This window comes from Diadema setosum, chromosome 10, assembly GCF_964275005.1.
Source record: "Diadema setosum chromosome 10, eeDiaSeto1, whole genome shotgun sequence".
NCBI lineage: Eukaryota > Metazoa > Echinodermata > Echinoidea > Diadematoida > Diadematidae > Diadema > Diadema setosum.
Genome location: NC_092694.1, coordinates 15,995,112 through 16,010,872, shown reverse-complemented (window position 1 = coordinate 16,010,872; position 15,761 = coordinate 15,995,112). Strand labels below are relative to the sequence as shown.

Sequence of the window (15,761 nt, the reverse complement as noted above, 5' to 3'; positions counted from 1 at the left end):
ATCGAGCTAATTCGACAGCTGAGCATGCGCAAACAGTGTCGGGTATACCAGTAGAGCGCGCGTTTTCAAAAAAAAAAAAAAAAAATATATATATATATATATATATATATCCGCCTGATCGCCATCACACACGCTAGGCATGATGGGATGCATCGCGCTAATTTCTTGAGGCGATTTCACATTATCAAATAGCTCGCTAGTTCGCAAATTATCCCGCTATTTCGGAAATTTCCCGAGTGGACTCGATAAATTTTCTCGATCAGAGCGATAAAACTAGCGCGCTAATTTGTATTCACATTATTATCAAATAGCGCTCTATTTCGTGATCGGGTTGATTTCCCAAGTCAGAAAATAGCGCGCTATTTCGAAACATCGGGTTGATGTGAAAACGCCTAATGATCCGTCAACTACCACTGGGGAAAGCATTTATTTCAGTATTTTGAATTGAATGTATTAACAATTTTATTCTGTTGATGTTGCCAAATATCACTTTTGTAGTCGGGTAAATGTACTGGCAAGCACCATTTATAAGGATTGCTTGAATAAATAATTACATCACAGCTGCTTATCTCAGTGAATTTAAAAACCAATATGTCCTATTTGTACAAATTAAGGACTTTTTTCTGTTCATGCCCAAATTGGAAATCCGAAAGCTGATCGTTCTGGTTCGACAATATTCTTCGTGTACATGTACAAATATGAATGAAATAGCAATTGCAGCTCGTTAAAGTCATGTTAAGTCACGTGACATATAAGTCGTCATGACAGGACTTAGATATAGTGCCAGGAAATTTGCCCCACTCCAAGAATACACACACCTACATCCTTACAAGCAAAAAAGACAATATACCAGTTTATCTCATTTTTCTTTCTGCTGCTCCTTTACCGAATCATTTGTCTCAAGTTTACTCCATCGTGTGAAACCATTTCCTACTGTTTGATACTTTTTTGAGCTTCTTCGAGCTTGTTTGTTTGTTTGTTTGTTTGTTTGTGCAACGTCCCTACGTGGTTGTGGTGTCCTTGATTAAAAAGGAAAGAAAAGAAAATCTAGGAAGTATAACATGCTGCAAGTTTCGTCATACTTGAAGATAAATTACGCCATTGTGAAAGTTGAAAAATGTATTATACGACCCTTAAAAATGCTATAATATTATAATGTTCCGCAAAATAAAGAGATTTTATAGTCTTAATTCATGAAAACAACATGAGGAATTAATGTGTGAGAGGAAATCTTACATTCTTTCTTTGTCAAAGACGAGTGAAATAAAAGAAAAATGGTGCAGCAGTAAAAGAAAAAGCTCAAGAGGTGATGAAATCATCACTGTCACTGTTTCATGAGATCTTGTTTCCCATAACTTACTTCCGATCTGGCTTAGACTTCTTCTGGGATCATTGCTTTTGTTTGATTTCTGCAATACCTCATTTTTATATTAAAGCGTGAGCATGCAGAGTATAACATACCTGCACTTTAAGCTTATTTACCTTATATTTGCCTATTGCACATTGTTTTTATCATGCGAACATGAAAGAAATGTCAAGGTTTTGTAATTTTTCCCTCTTATGTAGTTTTGCCTGAAACATAGAAGTACGTTTCGATTCCACTTTGCATGAATAATATTACGCCTTCTCACGTGAGTAACGTGTCATAACCGCCGTGTTCTATAAACAATCTTTCGGGATTAACGCGCTGTTAGCCCAAACTGTCATGTCTTTAAATTTCAAGTATGACGTCAGTAAGCATTCTTTTTCTCTCCTATCCCGTCAGAATCTTTCCACCGTAATTAAGAACAGAGCTATTTTGGAAACGGCGAATTATATATTTAGACAAAGAAACGTGGCGGAGCAATAACCCAGAAAAGATTGTTAGTGTATTATCCTAGAAAATATCAGCGTTACAAAAGAAGCACTTGCCAGTGAGGTTGACTTTTGTTGGAAAAAAGAACAAAACAAAACGAAGCAAGACATGAAACAATGTTTAGACCCAGAAACAAATGAAACAGTTCTTTCGAAATGGTGAAAGATATTTGACAAAATATATTTTCTAACTAGATAAAATATGAAAATGGTAGTAAAATAAAATTAGAAAATATCATTCGAAAAAAAAAATACCCACAATGCTTTTAAAAAGGAGTCTTATGCAAATCAGTAAAGTGTTTAACCAGAAAATGGGTTGAACGCTATATTCATATAGTTTATATGTCTATCATTAGGCAGAGGAAAATAAAACCTTTCTAGTAATACCTTGCCTGTCACGTAATAAGGAACATTCCTGAAAATATGATTGAAATTGCCCCATAACAATTTATAAGTTTTGTTTTCCCTATAGCAGCTTTGATCGCAAGTATCTTAGATTAACAAGAATTTTAAGATAATTTCAGCCTCTTTGCTTTCTAACAACGTTCTGCCTTTTTACGGAGTACACCCAGAGATGTTGCCAATTTCATTTTGAGTTGTTCACAATTTAAATGAACGGCGTGATATCTAGATTTTCGATAGGAAACGTTTCCATTTTTCCTTTCACGATCATTGCTAGAGGTCACTCAGGGAAACGTGAAGTTTCCCCACCTTAAAGGGATGATACAGTATTGGTGGAGATGAGAATTGGGCTTTTAACTTTCAGCGAGATACCAAGGAAACACTTGTGATATATTACAGAGCATACCATTTTAAGAGGAATTCGAAGTTTATTTGATGAAAATTTGGCTTGGAATGACTAAAACATCCAAAAACAAAGTAAAACAAAGCGATCGTAATAAAGTGTGGGTCCCACACTTTATTAGAATTGCACTTTTCTGAATATCTCAGCCATTTCAAAACCAATTTTCATCAAATAAACGTTGAATTCCTCATGGAATTATACGCTCTTTCATATTTCATAAGAGGTTTCTCATTATCTCACCAAACAAATGTTAGAAACCTGAAATTAGGTCTCAACCAAAACTGTACGATCCCTTTAAAAGAAGGAAAAGAAAAGAAAATCCTATGCAAACCTGCAATACAACAAAACAAAACTGTAAATATACACAAAAAAAGATATTTTTTGTTCCAGATTTGCAGTGGGAATCAGGGCAACCTATACTATTCTAAAAAAGTTTGATATTTATTATTGCCAAAGGTTAAAAAAAAAAAAAAAAAAAAGGTTTCTCTTTTCGGTCTCTCCTCAATATCTTCCACCCCTTCTCCGTTTCTCAATCCCTCTGTCTCAATCTCTCGCTGGAAAAAAATTGTTAAAAGGAAAGGTCAACAGTCATCGAAATTTATTTTCGAAACGTTTCCCTCTATGAATGTCCCGCACTATACTACTGGTATTTGAAAGTATTTCAGCGTTCAAACTTGACGAACTTTTTCAGTATTAAAGTGTGGCATTGATTTGATTTATTCTCTGTATGGTATTTCTTTAGGGTACATCAATTCTCAGCATTTTCTTTTTATGCAAATATGACAATAGACAGTAATTTGACTCTTTTCAACCATTTTTGTGACATGTTTTATATATACATCTGTAAAATATAATCACAGTCATGCGTTACGTCTTAATTTCCATTCAGAACAATATTGCCAAGAATATACAAAATAAAATGTGTCTGTTTGGCAACCGATTACAAATAACATCAATACAATAAAACAAAACAAAACATGCTCGTCGGATACTGTAGCAGGGTTAAAGGCATAATTTACTATTTGCAGATGAAACAAAAACCCAGCATTAGTGCTTTAAATAGTTCTAAAATGTGAGTTAGGGATAGAAACAACCACTGTAAAAAATGTGAATCCGTATAATCGATGTTACGTATTGTTAAATACACAAAATGTGAACAATAGATATAACAAAAATGTTTCTAGACTGAACCGTCTACAGTTATGGTTTATTGAGAAAAATACTTACATCTCCTAAGACTTATATTTTAGGCTTTATTGCAAAAAAAAAAAATATGTATATATATGGTAGGATGTTTTGTAATACAACAGACCTACACATATGCATCAAATAATGTGATATCTTGAAAAAGGTAAACAGCGCCTTTAAAGAAAGGGAGAGAGAAAAAGAAAGAGAAAGAGAGAGATGGATGAAGAGCCGTGTAGGCCTATTTACCGTTCTTTTCCGTTTTTCCTGTTTCTTGTGCGTTTACAATATGTGATACCAGAAATGACTGTGATTCCACATTATCACTTATCAGCTATTAGACTGTCACAGCGCTTCTATGACATCGGGAGACAATTACAAAAACATACCTAGAAAAAAAAAACCCAGACAAACAGAACAACAACTACGAAAGTAGATATGGAACAATGCTTTAATAGATCCAGAAAAAAAGCAAGAAATGAGACAGTTCTTAATTTTCGACAGTCAAAAGGTATTTAGTTTGATTTGATTTGATTTGATTTGATTTGATTTTTTTCTGCTTAATTCCGTTACATCAGATATGATTGTGTACAAGTCATTTACTGAGTATAACAAACAGTATATCGACACATAGTTTTTAGTACAAAATAAAACAAATACAAACAGCTTAGGGAACTTAAACAGAAGGGTCTCCAAAATAAGCCGGGGTTTGACGGTATGGAGGACCCATACTTAGCTACTCTGGATAGAATAAGGGATAGAGAAAGGGGGAAGGGTAGGGGGAAAGGGGGAAATTACAGAGTGTATGTGTACCACTCCAACTACTTTACAACTACTTTACAGTAATGATATCAAATAAGTCTGCTATTAAAGTCAACACGTTCAGTTGCCTTTGCCGTAGTAATAACCGAATATGCACTGTGGAAATAGTAATAAATGGATACAAAGCATTCTACATGTGGTTATCTGACATAAAATAACAAAATATATCGTGGTTAATTGTGCACAGTAATGGTAAGGCACATGCTATACATACATACATGCTCATTAATATCCATTATGTACCTATCCTATGCATACACATATCATACATACCCATATTTGTAACGTATTTATGGATAGATGAATAGATCGATATATGTGTGCACACATACATGCGTCATGTATCACGTACATGTTATATAGATATTTGATTACAATGCATAACAAGAAAGAAATCAAAATGTTATCCTTGGGAATACTGCTTTAAGGAGGTGAAGTTTTACAGCCTTCTTAAATGAATACAAATTGGTCATGTTTTTAATTTCGGTGGGAAGGGAATAATTAAATATAATATCTGACCAGACAAAATATGAAAAAGATAGTAAAATCAAATTAGAAAATATCATTCGAAATGAAATACCCACAACACTTTTAAAAGGAGTCTAATGCCAATCAGTAAAATGTTTGTTCAGAAAATGGGTTAAACGCTGTTTTTATGTACATTTTATGTGTCTATCATTAAGCAGAGGAAAATAAAACCTTTCCAGTAATACATCGCCTGTCTTGTAATAAGGAACATTCTTGAAAATATGATTGAAATTCCTCCATAACAATTTATAAGTTTTGTTTTCTTTCCAGCAGCTTTAATCCCAAGTATCTTAGATCAACCAGAATTTTGAGATAATATCAGCCTCTTTCCTTTCGGACAAGTAAAAGCTTACAATCTAATAGAGTGCACCCGGAGATGGTGCCAATTTAATTTTTAGTTGCTCACTATTAAATCGAAGGGCGTGATTATTATATTTGTTTTTATAGGAAACGGTTCCATTTCCCTTCTAGCTCATTGCTAGACAGCTAGAAGTCACCCAGGGAAACGTATAAGTTCCCATACCTAAAAAGAAAGAAAAGAAAAGAAAATCCTGTGCAAACTTACAATACATCAAAACAGAACTGTGAATATACACAAAAAAAAGATAATTTTGTTTCGGATTTGCATAGGGAATCAGGGCAACCTACTCTAAAGTCATTTGATATTTACTATTGTTTAAGGTAACCCAATGGTTCCACTTTCCTACCTCTCCCCAATATCTTCTGCCCCTTCTCCCTCCCTCCCTCTCTCTCTCTAAGTCTCTCGCTGGAGAATTGTTAAAAAGAAAGGTCAAAAGTCATCGAAATTTATTTTCGAAACGTTTCCCTCTATGAAAGTCCCTTAGTATACTAGTGGTATTTGAAAGTATTTCAGTGTTCATACTTGACGAACTTTTTTTCACTATTAAAGTGTGGCATTGATTTGATTTATTCTCTGTATGGTATTTCTTTACAGGTACATGAACATTAATTCTCAGCATTTTCTTTTCATGAAAATATGGCAATAAACAGTAATTTGACTCTTTTCAACAATTTTTGTGACATGTTTTATATACACATCTGTAATATACAATCACAGTCATGCGTTACGTCTTAATTTCCATCCAGAACAATTACAAAGAACGTACAGAATAAAATGTGTCTGTTTGGCAACCGATTACAAATAACATCAATACAATAAAACAAAACAAGGGGGTCCAACGTGATGCTCGTTGGATACTGTAACAGGGTTAAAGGCATAATTTACTATTTGCAGATGAAACAAAAACCCAGCATTAGTGCTTTAAATAGTTCTAAAATGTGAGTTAGGGATAGAAACAACCACTGTAAAAAATGTGAATCCATGTAATCGATGTTACGTATTATTAGAAATGTGAACAAAAGATATATTAAAAATGTTTCCAGACTGAACCGTCTACAGTTATGGCTTATTGAGAAAAATACTGACATCTCCTAAGACTTATATTTTAGGCTTTATTGCAAAATATATATATATATATATATATGGTAGGATATTTTGTGATACAACAAACCTAAACATATACATCAAATGTGATATCTTGAAAAAGGTAAACAGGGCCTTTAAAGAAAGGGAGAGAGAAAAAGAAAGAGAAAGAGAGAGATGGATGAAAAGCCGTGTAGGCCTATCTACCGTTCTTTTCCGTTTTTCCTGTCTCTTGTGTGTTTGCAATATGTGATACCAGAAATGACTGTGATTCCACATTATCACTTATCAGCTATCAGACTGTCACAGCGCTTCTATGACATCGGGAAACAATTACAAAAACATACCTAGAAAAAAAAAAACCCAGACAAACAGAACAACAACTACGAAAGTTACACAGTCATCCGATATACAGGGTTATATTAACGAAACATTTGTTTTTTTTTTGTGGAAATAACGCAAATAGGAAAATTAGTTACAACAACGTAAAATGAGAGTACGATAACACTGCGATCGAAATTGAAAACTGAGCAGACACAGAAATAATACAGATGACGTGTTTCATAAAATAGAAAGTGCACGCACAAACACACACACACACGCGAGTGAGGGACAATATTGTCAATATAAGTGTACAATTTGCAGTAGGGCCTTACATTGCATGAAATATAATAATCAACTGTGGAGGAAAAAGTAACATTCTATGTAAAGCTATCATGGCTATTGTAACAGTTTGGCTGTCAGAAACGAATTGGGCTGGATACCAATGTATTGAGAATATTCACACCCACCATTTGATCTTTAATATCTCCCTCTCTCGCTCTCTTTCTCTTCTGCCCCCCCCCATCTCTATTTCTATATGTCTCTCTAGAATTAAATATCCAACTGTTTACAGTTTAAAGGGACTGTACAGTACTGGTTTAGGTGGGGATTCAGGTTTTGAACATTCCTTAGTGAGATAATGAGAAACCTCTTATGAAATATGAAAGAGCATGTAATTTTAAGAAGGATTCAACGTTTATTTGATGAAAATTGGTTTTCAAATGATTTTAGAGCTTGGAATCTCCCGTTTGCATAATACAGTTGCTATATGTTGGATACATCCCCTAAGCAAACAAACAAACAAACAAACAAACAAATAAACAAACAAATAAATAAATAAATAAACCAAAAACAGAAATTAAGCAAGCCTGGTTTTAGTTGTCTGGAACAATGTGCTAAGAAGTCATATTCTGGACTAAGACGATTTAAATTGTGTGAACACCGACAGGCGTATGTCTCACCTCTTTTTCTGTTCTTTTTTTAATCTGCTTGAACAATCCATTCTTGGGGGTGGGGGTGCATAGACAGGCGTGCAGGTTGTCGTAGATAATCTGTAAGGACGTGATCTGCGTGATATTCGAACTTATGAATGAACACTACAAAGTACTGATGATTGCGAGTAATTTCAGAGAAACATATTTTAAAACAACATTTGTGTATTAAAATATGTTGCTCTGAAATTACTCGCAATCATCAGTGAACTTTTCATTCAGAAGTGGAGAGTGTATCTGTGAGTGTGTGTGTATATGTGTTTGAGAGAGAAAGAGAGGGAGAGAGATGGACGCAGAGACAGAGAATAGCTTACTTCTACTTTCTTTTTTATCCCTTTCATGACCACGAGAAAAATAGAAAGATAAAACATCAAAAAACTCACAAGAAAATTAGACAAAATATCATTATCATGGCTCGTGCAGCGGCTGGTAAAAGACACAAGACACAAAAACACACTCATATCTATGTTATTCTATTTTCATCGGATTTGGTCCTCACGTTGTGTCTCATTAACCCTCCCTGATTCACATGGAAGGATTGAGCATTCACATAAACGCATGCTATGTATTATGCACGGTGTCATTGACATAAACACATACAGTGTACTTTTATACACGGTGTCTTTTTTGATGCGATAATCGCTTCAGCAGTTGTCAAATTCCATTCAGTCTGATAGTGGGCGAACTTGTCGTCCCTTCCTTTATTCTGCCCTTTTGTGGAGGTAGTAGCGCTCGATTAGTTTGTTGACCCAACGAGTGACGTCACTTCAGCCCAAATCCGAAGTTAATATTGGGCTGTGGAGCTACTCGGAAGAATTACTTCTATCTATTCAGTTGAAAACTATAGGTGTTGGTGAAACGTTTCCGTTAAACTATTTGTGGGACTATCGTGTGATAATTCACAAAACGGGGTCCTTGGGTGGAGTAGAAATCAATTACTCGTTGGCACAGTTACGATACGGAAGGGGGTAAGTACCAATTCGGCTTTATGCAATTATTTCGTGTTGATTGTAATTAACACGTGTTTATGCGCTATTGCATTATGATGTATTTGTAGACGAACATCGATACGATCAATACATCGATGCCGATTTTGATGTCATACTTGATTTGCTGATGTCCTCTTCGGTATAGTAAAGGGGAAATGGTTTAACCGTAGTCGGTAAAAAATGAGCATTTAAAAGAAAACAAAAATCCTCTCAGGGCATATTCATGTATAAGTGTATATAAACACCAATGCACCGATATCGCGGCTTCTTTATTTATTTCGTTTCATTTATTTCAGTTTCAGCGGAGAGTGTCAGTGTAGAAAACGCAGCACGAAGAAAGAAAAAAAACTTATATAAAATGAAAATAAAGATGAAATACTTTAAGTTCCAATTATAAAACGCTTGTTCACAATCATTCGACATCAATTCTACGGTTGCGAAGCGACGGAAGGAGCAAAGACAGTGTGGGAGGATATGAGTGGGGAGAGCGCTTCTACAATCTTTAGAAAAAAAAAATGTGCATCGCAGACGGGAAATGCGTGATGTGTATTTCAACTTTTACCCTACTGCGTCATCTTTGTCACGCAAAAAAAAAAATAAAAAAATAAAAAAATCTGACATAGACTGAACTATGGGCAAGTGAAGCAATTCCAGACGTGTTGGTGTACGGGTATAATAAAATACGTTATGGGAAAATTCGGCCAAGGTCTGTTCTAATGAACCGAATGATGTATCCAAAAAAAAAAAAAAGACCAAAACAAATATTTGTAATCGTGCAAACTGTTAAATATAATAATCATGTCTGTATAATTCAACAATGTCTTTACTTTCTGATAACATCTTCATAATTGGTAGCATAATAATGAATTATAATGATGGTAAAGTTTATCTAACATGAACACATCCACTCTTCCAAATTTACATCGTTAAACAAGCAAAACATATTCTTTGTTGGGCATTAGAAACAACAACAACAACTGAAATTTATTTCATGGGTTTGACTTTTATCAAGTAAAAATAGCAGCGTACACAATCTATATACATTTAACAATGGTCCATACACTCGGTATGATCCAATACGTGCGAAGATAGTGATGAGAAAATAACATTAAATTCAATAAATTTGTGAAAGACAAGCCAAATGATATACTCGCTTGATTAGTGACATTTGGTTTCCAATCTTCAGAAGGACCCTCCATCTACAATGGTTTTCCCCTTCTAACTAGTTTTCTAATTCTAGTTTTCAGTATTTTGTTCAAATTTCATATGTAACAATGCACACACTCGTGCTTATTTTACTCAGGTTTGTGCTTCTGGTATCCCATATAATTTTCATTTTTTCTTCTTTTCTTTTTAATCTGCGCCTAAAGGATTTGGTTTATTCGTAAGAGACTAAATAAACTTGAAGCTATCATGCAATACAGTATGAAAAAAAAAAAAAATTAAGGGGAAATTCACAATCATGTTTGAACAATAATAACAATTGAATCCATTTTCCAAGTATACTTTTAGAAAAGTAAAGACGAAAACAAACCTAAACACGTGTTCAAAACTCTACTAGCGTTTCAAAGTCGCATTCATATCTATGGATGAAAATTTAACTCATAAGTTGTCGGCTAACCGCGAAGGCAAAGGTAGGTAAAGGGGAAGAAAAAGTCAAGTTAGTTTATTGATACATCATCCCTTGTTTTATTTTCGAAAGTCTGGTGTACATGTCATGTATGCCCACATCCGTGTTGTGGAGATTTATATAGCGGTGATGATCATCAGTTATGTAAAGTATTATGACATAGCGTGAGGTATGTTTGTCTATAGGTAAGAAAGGATCAGTGGTGATTTGAGCATCAGCGAGAGCTAAATTTGGCATTTTTGTTTTCAAACAAGCATTCTTGATTGTGCGGACTATAAGATATAACCTATGTGACCCTGCATCACAAAACAAACAAAAAGTCGCCAGACATGGATTTTTAGAGTAGAGTAGATAAGAGTAGATTCTGAAAGAGCAGACTCTAGCTTTAAAATGATGTATAACTCAATTCAAATGGACTCTGCTAACCTACAATGGAAAGAAATGACACACTCTGGAAAGTGTGAACTGAGAAAACAGGCTCTGAAGTACAGAGTGTATTCAAGCGCTTAATCTTTACCAAGCTATGCTAGCTGTGGGATGAATCGAAAAAAAAAAACAAAAAAACAGGATGTTGACCGCTGGAGCAACAACAATGAAGGGATTTTTAGATTAAGCTGAAATTAAAATGCTTCATTAGCACATTTTGTACATGATTAATATCAACGTTCAATGCAGTAGCATTATTCTCTCTAAAGTTATTATAGTTGAAAGTGAAGTGTATAGACAGGGTTTTTGAGAACTGGGAAGAGGGTTCCATAAGAAACAACTAATCACACTTTTCCACCAAAAAGGGTTCTAGAAAAACTGCTGAAAACACAAGTTCTTGTTCGTTTTATAATCCCAAACTTTAACATAATATAGAAAAAGACTTGCTCTTTCAGAAAATATGAAAAACTCAAGATTGGTTAGGTTGACCCATTTCACCTATTTTCAGTCCTCACACAAAATCACTGTGTGCGACTTTTTGTTCGTTTTGTGTGTGCAAGGTCACATAATAAGTCTTGTTCAGTGCAATCACATTTATATGAACCAACATTATATCACTGGTGCACCTTTTCTATTCACATGTGCCGGTTTGGTACTTTATCAGTTGGACTAATAACGGATAATACCAATGCATATGCGCGCCCACACATGCACAACAAAGTATAGATAAAAGAAAAAAAAAGGTGAACGCCCAACAGGCTTAATACCAATAAGCACTGATATGCGCTGGTGCAAAATTTGTGTGTTGTCGGTTTGAATGTGTGTGTTTTTTTTTTCTTCATTACGTAGTTAGTTTTTTTTTTTTTTTTTTTTTTTGGGGGTATTATTTGCCATGACTCCTACGTCCTTGGTGCTCTTTCAACACACTTAATAATAACATAGAGCAAATATGGGAATTGTACAAAACGGATATGACCCTGAAAAGGGGGGGGGGGGGCGGGAAATTGTCGAATGCATTCCATTTGTTGCTTGCAAGCGATAATAACACACAATACAAGGATTTATGTGTCATTCAAGTGCGTATATGTGAGCGATATTTCTTGTTTGTTAATGAGTCTGAGTGTGTGTGTGTGTGGGGGGGGGGGGTAGGTAGATGTAGTTAGGTAATAGTAGAGTAATGGTGTGCAAGTTAAGGGGGTTAAGCAAGAATACGGTTTGTTTTGATAATATGCACATATGGTTATTTTGTTTTGTACAGGGGTAGGTTGATAGGTTAAAAAAAATTATGTGTTTCGTTCGGTTAATTTAAGGAGGATTTTTTTTTTTCAGTTTATTGCAATTTTTGGGAAATGCTGTATTCTCAAGGGACTGTAAGGGAGCTTATGTAGTGAAGCGGATATTGGTTAATTTTATCAAGTTGATCAAGTTTTTTTGTTTCTTTAATAGTTATGCTTAATTTGATGTAATTTTTGTATATAGTGTGTGCTCTGCAAAAAAAAAAAAGTATGTTAAAAAAGATGGTGATTTAGCAGCACATTCTGCTCTTCATATTATAACGTCTTTATGCACATTACATTTGTTTCCCCAGTACCATGGACTTGCTTTACCGTTACCTCTCTCTCGGGCGGCTCGCCGTACCTCTGCCCATGTTTTGGCTGACAGTGCTTTGTCTAGCCCATGGGACATCAACTTCCGGTGAGATTTTTGTTTCTTTTGTTAACTGTTAATTTAGAGTGAGGAAGTAAGAGAGAGAGAGAGAGAGAGAGGGAGAGAGAGTAAGAAATAGATGGAATAGGTACGATGTTTGCGATGGAAGGGGAAGGAAAAGATCGAGAGAATTCTATTTTATTGTTCATTTATCTGTTACAGATATCCGCTTGGTTGGAGGAAGCAAACCGAACGAAGGAAGAATCGAAATCAACATGAATGGCACGTGGGGCACGTTATGCGGACACTCCAAGGACCTCCAGATAGCTATGGTTGTTTGCCGCCAGGCCGGATATCCGGGAGCTGCCATGGTATTCGACAACAGCAGCCGGTTCGGGTCAGGCACGGGACCTGTCCACTACATCGGCTACATGTCGTGCATAGGTTGTAAGTAATTGGTGTATTGAAAAAGAAAGAGAAAGAAAAATCAACACATTAATGAATTGAGTTTACAACCCTGGCGATCTTTCGAAAAAAGCGTAATTAGACTGGGGTTTTTTTTGTCTTTTCTTTATAATATGTCTGTCTTTAATTTGTTTTTTTTTTCTGCCAGTTCCGTCCTTGTTTTTTTTTTCATTTTCTTGTTCTTGTTATAATTATTTATTTCTGTCCGTTTGTCTGACGTCATGATGTCAGAATTTATATGGAGTCCTTGACACTAGAATTTTCTTGAGATTCCCTTCTGGAGTAATATTATTTACAAAATTTAGGACCTATGCTTTTCTTGTGGAATTTTTCTTTCCATATCAAGTTAAAGTATATAATTTCTGTTGCTTACTTGCTCATTAATAAAAATATAAAGACGATATTATTATGACTGTATCATTACATTATTGAAAGTTCTGCGATATGAAATGTTCTACTCATGTAAACGTCATGTATATTGCTTTGTATTACTTGGTATGGAAATGAAATAATTTGAATTGAATTGAATCTTTTGCCTTTAAGCGCAAGTTATCTTGAGACACTTTAAAAAATCATGGTAATTGCCCAGGTGTAATTGAATGCTGCATGTCCAGACTTAGTCGGAGAATTATCAAAACAATAATCATGGTATTCATAGATTTCCCAGATAATGATGACCATTTAACATCATACATTGGGTTAATATTTTTGTTGTGCCTTATTTATTTATTTACTTACTTATTTATTTATTTTATTTATTTTTTTTATTTATTTTTTTTTTTTTTGGCAGCCGAGCAAACGCTCTCAACGTGCCACTTTGATGAGTACAAGTATACGGACTGTCCCCACTCCAAAGATGCCGGTGTCGTTTGCCTCGGTGAGTTTAACGGCGTGGAGATCGAAGCATATAAGTGCTGAGCTTAGAGACTCTGAAAATGTCCAAAGTTTGCCCATTGTTTATTGCATTCTCCTACACCTTGTAGGCCTAAGTGATATACTCACACCAATATGTTTATGTTTGACTCTTTCCACGGGACTATCACAAGATAAAATGTGTCGTCAATTTCTCAGGTATTGTTCTAGTGTGTGTGTTCACGGGGATATGTCATTGTATGCATTGGATATGCATGAAACACAATCGTGTGAGTGTGTGTGTATGTGTGTGTGTGTGTGTGTGTGTTCCATCCTATCATTGTCTGTTCTCCTGTTCTAGAGAACAGCAATGTTTAAATTCAGCTATAGGTCATTAGTTTAACAAACAGGCAGACAACACAGTAATAGAGAGAGCTATATGGCCCATTCTCAGTAAAAGCGTTCAAATACGGAATTTTGGTGTCGCCGACATTCCATGACAGTTTGCAGTTCCCTGAAACCTATTAGATACTATTTAAATGTTTATAATATATCACGAGGACCTTATATGTCAAAAATAAACACGATCAAATGCGGTTGTCTGCCTTTTTGTATAAAATTTTGCTGTTAAACTTCGTTAATACCCCCAAAACGCAGTGTCGCCGGCTATTTTAGAATTATGTTTTATTGCTCCTCTCCGTCCACAAACACACTTTCCAAATATCATTTTCATGGACGATGAGCATATCATATGTGCTAATCACAATACTCGAAAAGTTCCACAATTTTTATTGACTTCTTTTTTATAGCCTTTTGAAACCTGTCGCCAAGTTCACCGCCAGATACGTTACCAGTTTCTTTAGTGTTACAGCATTGCGAAAATAACAAGACTATGCAAAGACCCTGTGTATATGACACCCTGAGGATATACTTCGTACATTGCAAGTACTTAGATTTTTTGTGCAACAGCTATTTATTGAGAATAAGGTACAATTTTTGAAATATCGGTTTTCTACATTTTTATTTGGACAGATACGTTACATACATTTCACGCCCCCACTGCGACAGATATTGCAATGTCAGACAAATTGTATGTTATACATTACTCCTCGGAATGACGCATCGATTTAACATTAAGGTTTAGTACCAGTGAGAAATATTTGGTAGATATCGCTCTCATAATAACATGATCGACCATATACGTTACCACAGATACGTTACCGCAGATACGTGACCGAATTTTGCTCATTGGTCTTGTGCTTTCAGGGGATCAAATCTGGTCAAAATTCATCCCTACACATTACATGCTTCGTTTTGTTGGACCTCAGGATTATATTCTTACACCAAAAGGACAGAGAGGTGAAAAAGAGCAACGCTTCCACATGATTTTTCTTTCTGCGTCAGTGTCTCACAACTTAATGCCAAGTTTTCCGACAGATACGTTACCACATAATCAAAATGCTGAAAAAAATTGTAAATGTTTTGACAAACAAATCGTTGTGTTCTCACAAACTCCAAAGTTCTATTCTATAAAACCCAGCCACTTTCATATTCTATGCAACAACTTTGAACGTTTATTTCACAAGACGAAGCTATGATTCAGCATATCAGTTTTTTGCTTTTCAGATTTAGCGGATACGTTACGTATAATTCAGGGCACCCACGGTGACAATAATGTTATGTAAAACAACGTGTTCATAGAAAAAATCTGCATAGAATGACACTTCCATAGAAAATTAAAGTTATGTTCAAATGAAGAATATTCAGTAGAAATTGCTCTGTAACTTCACCGACAGATTCA

General features: G+C 35.1%; 1 protein-coding gene across 1 annotated transcript in view; it reads left to right on the top strand.

The window, feature by feature from the left end:
* LOC140233800 (uncharacterized) overlaps window positions 1-15,761 on the top strand; it is a 64,253-nt gene that overhangs the window by 34,195 nt on the left and 14,297 nt on the right. Inside the window, exons 5-6 of the mRNA XM_072313893.1 lie at window positions 12,813-13,090; window positions 13,899-13,985. Of these exons, the coding sequence (XP_072169994.1) occupies window positions 12,813-13,090; window positions 13,899-13,985 (365 nt within the window). The remainder of the gene's footprint in view (window positions 1-12,812; window positions 13,091-13,898; window positions 13,986-15,761) is intronic.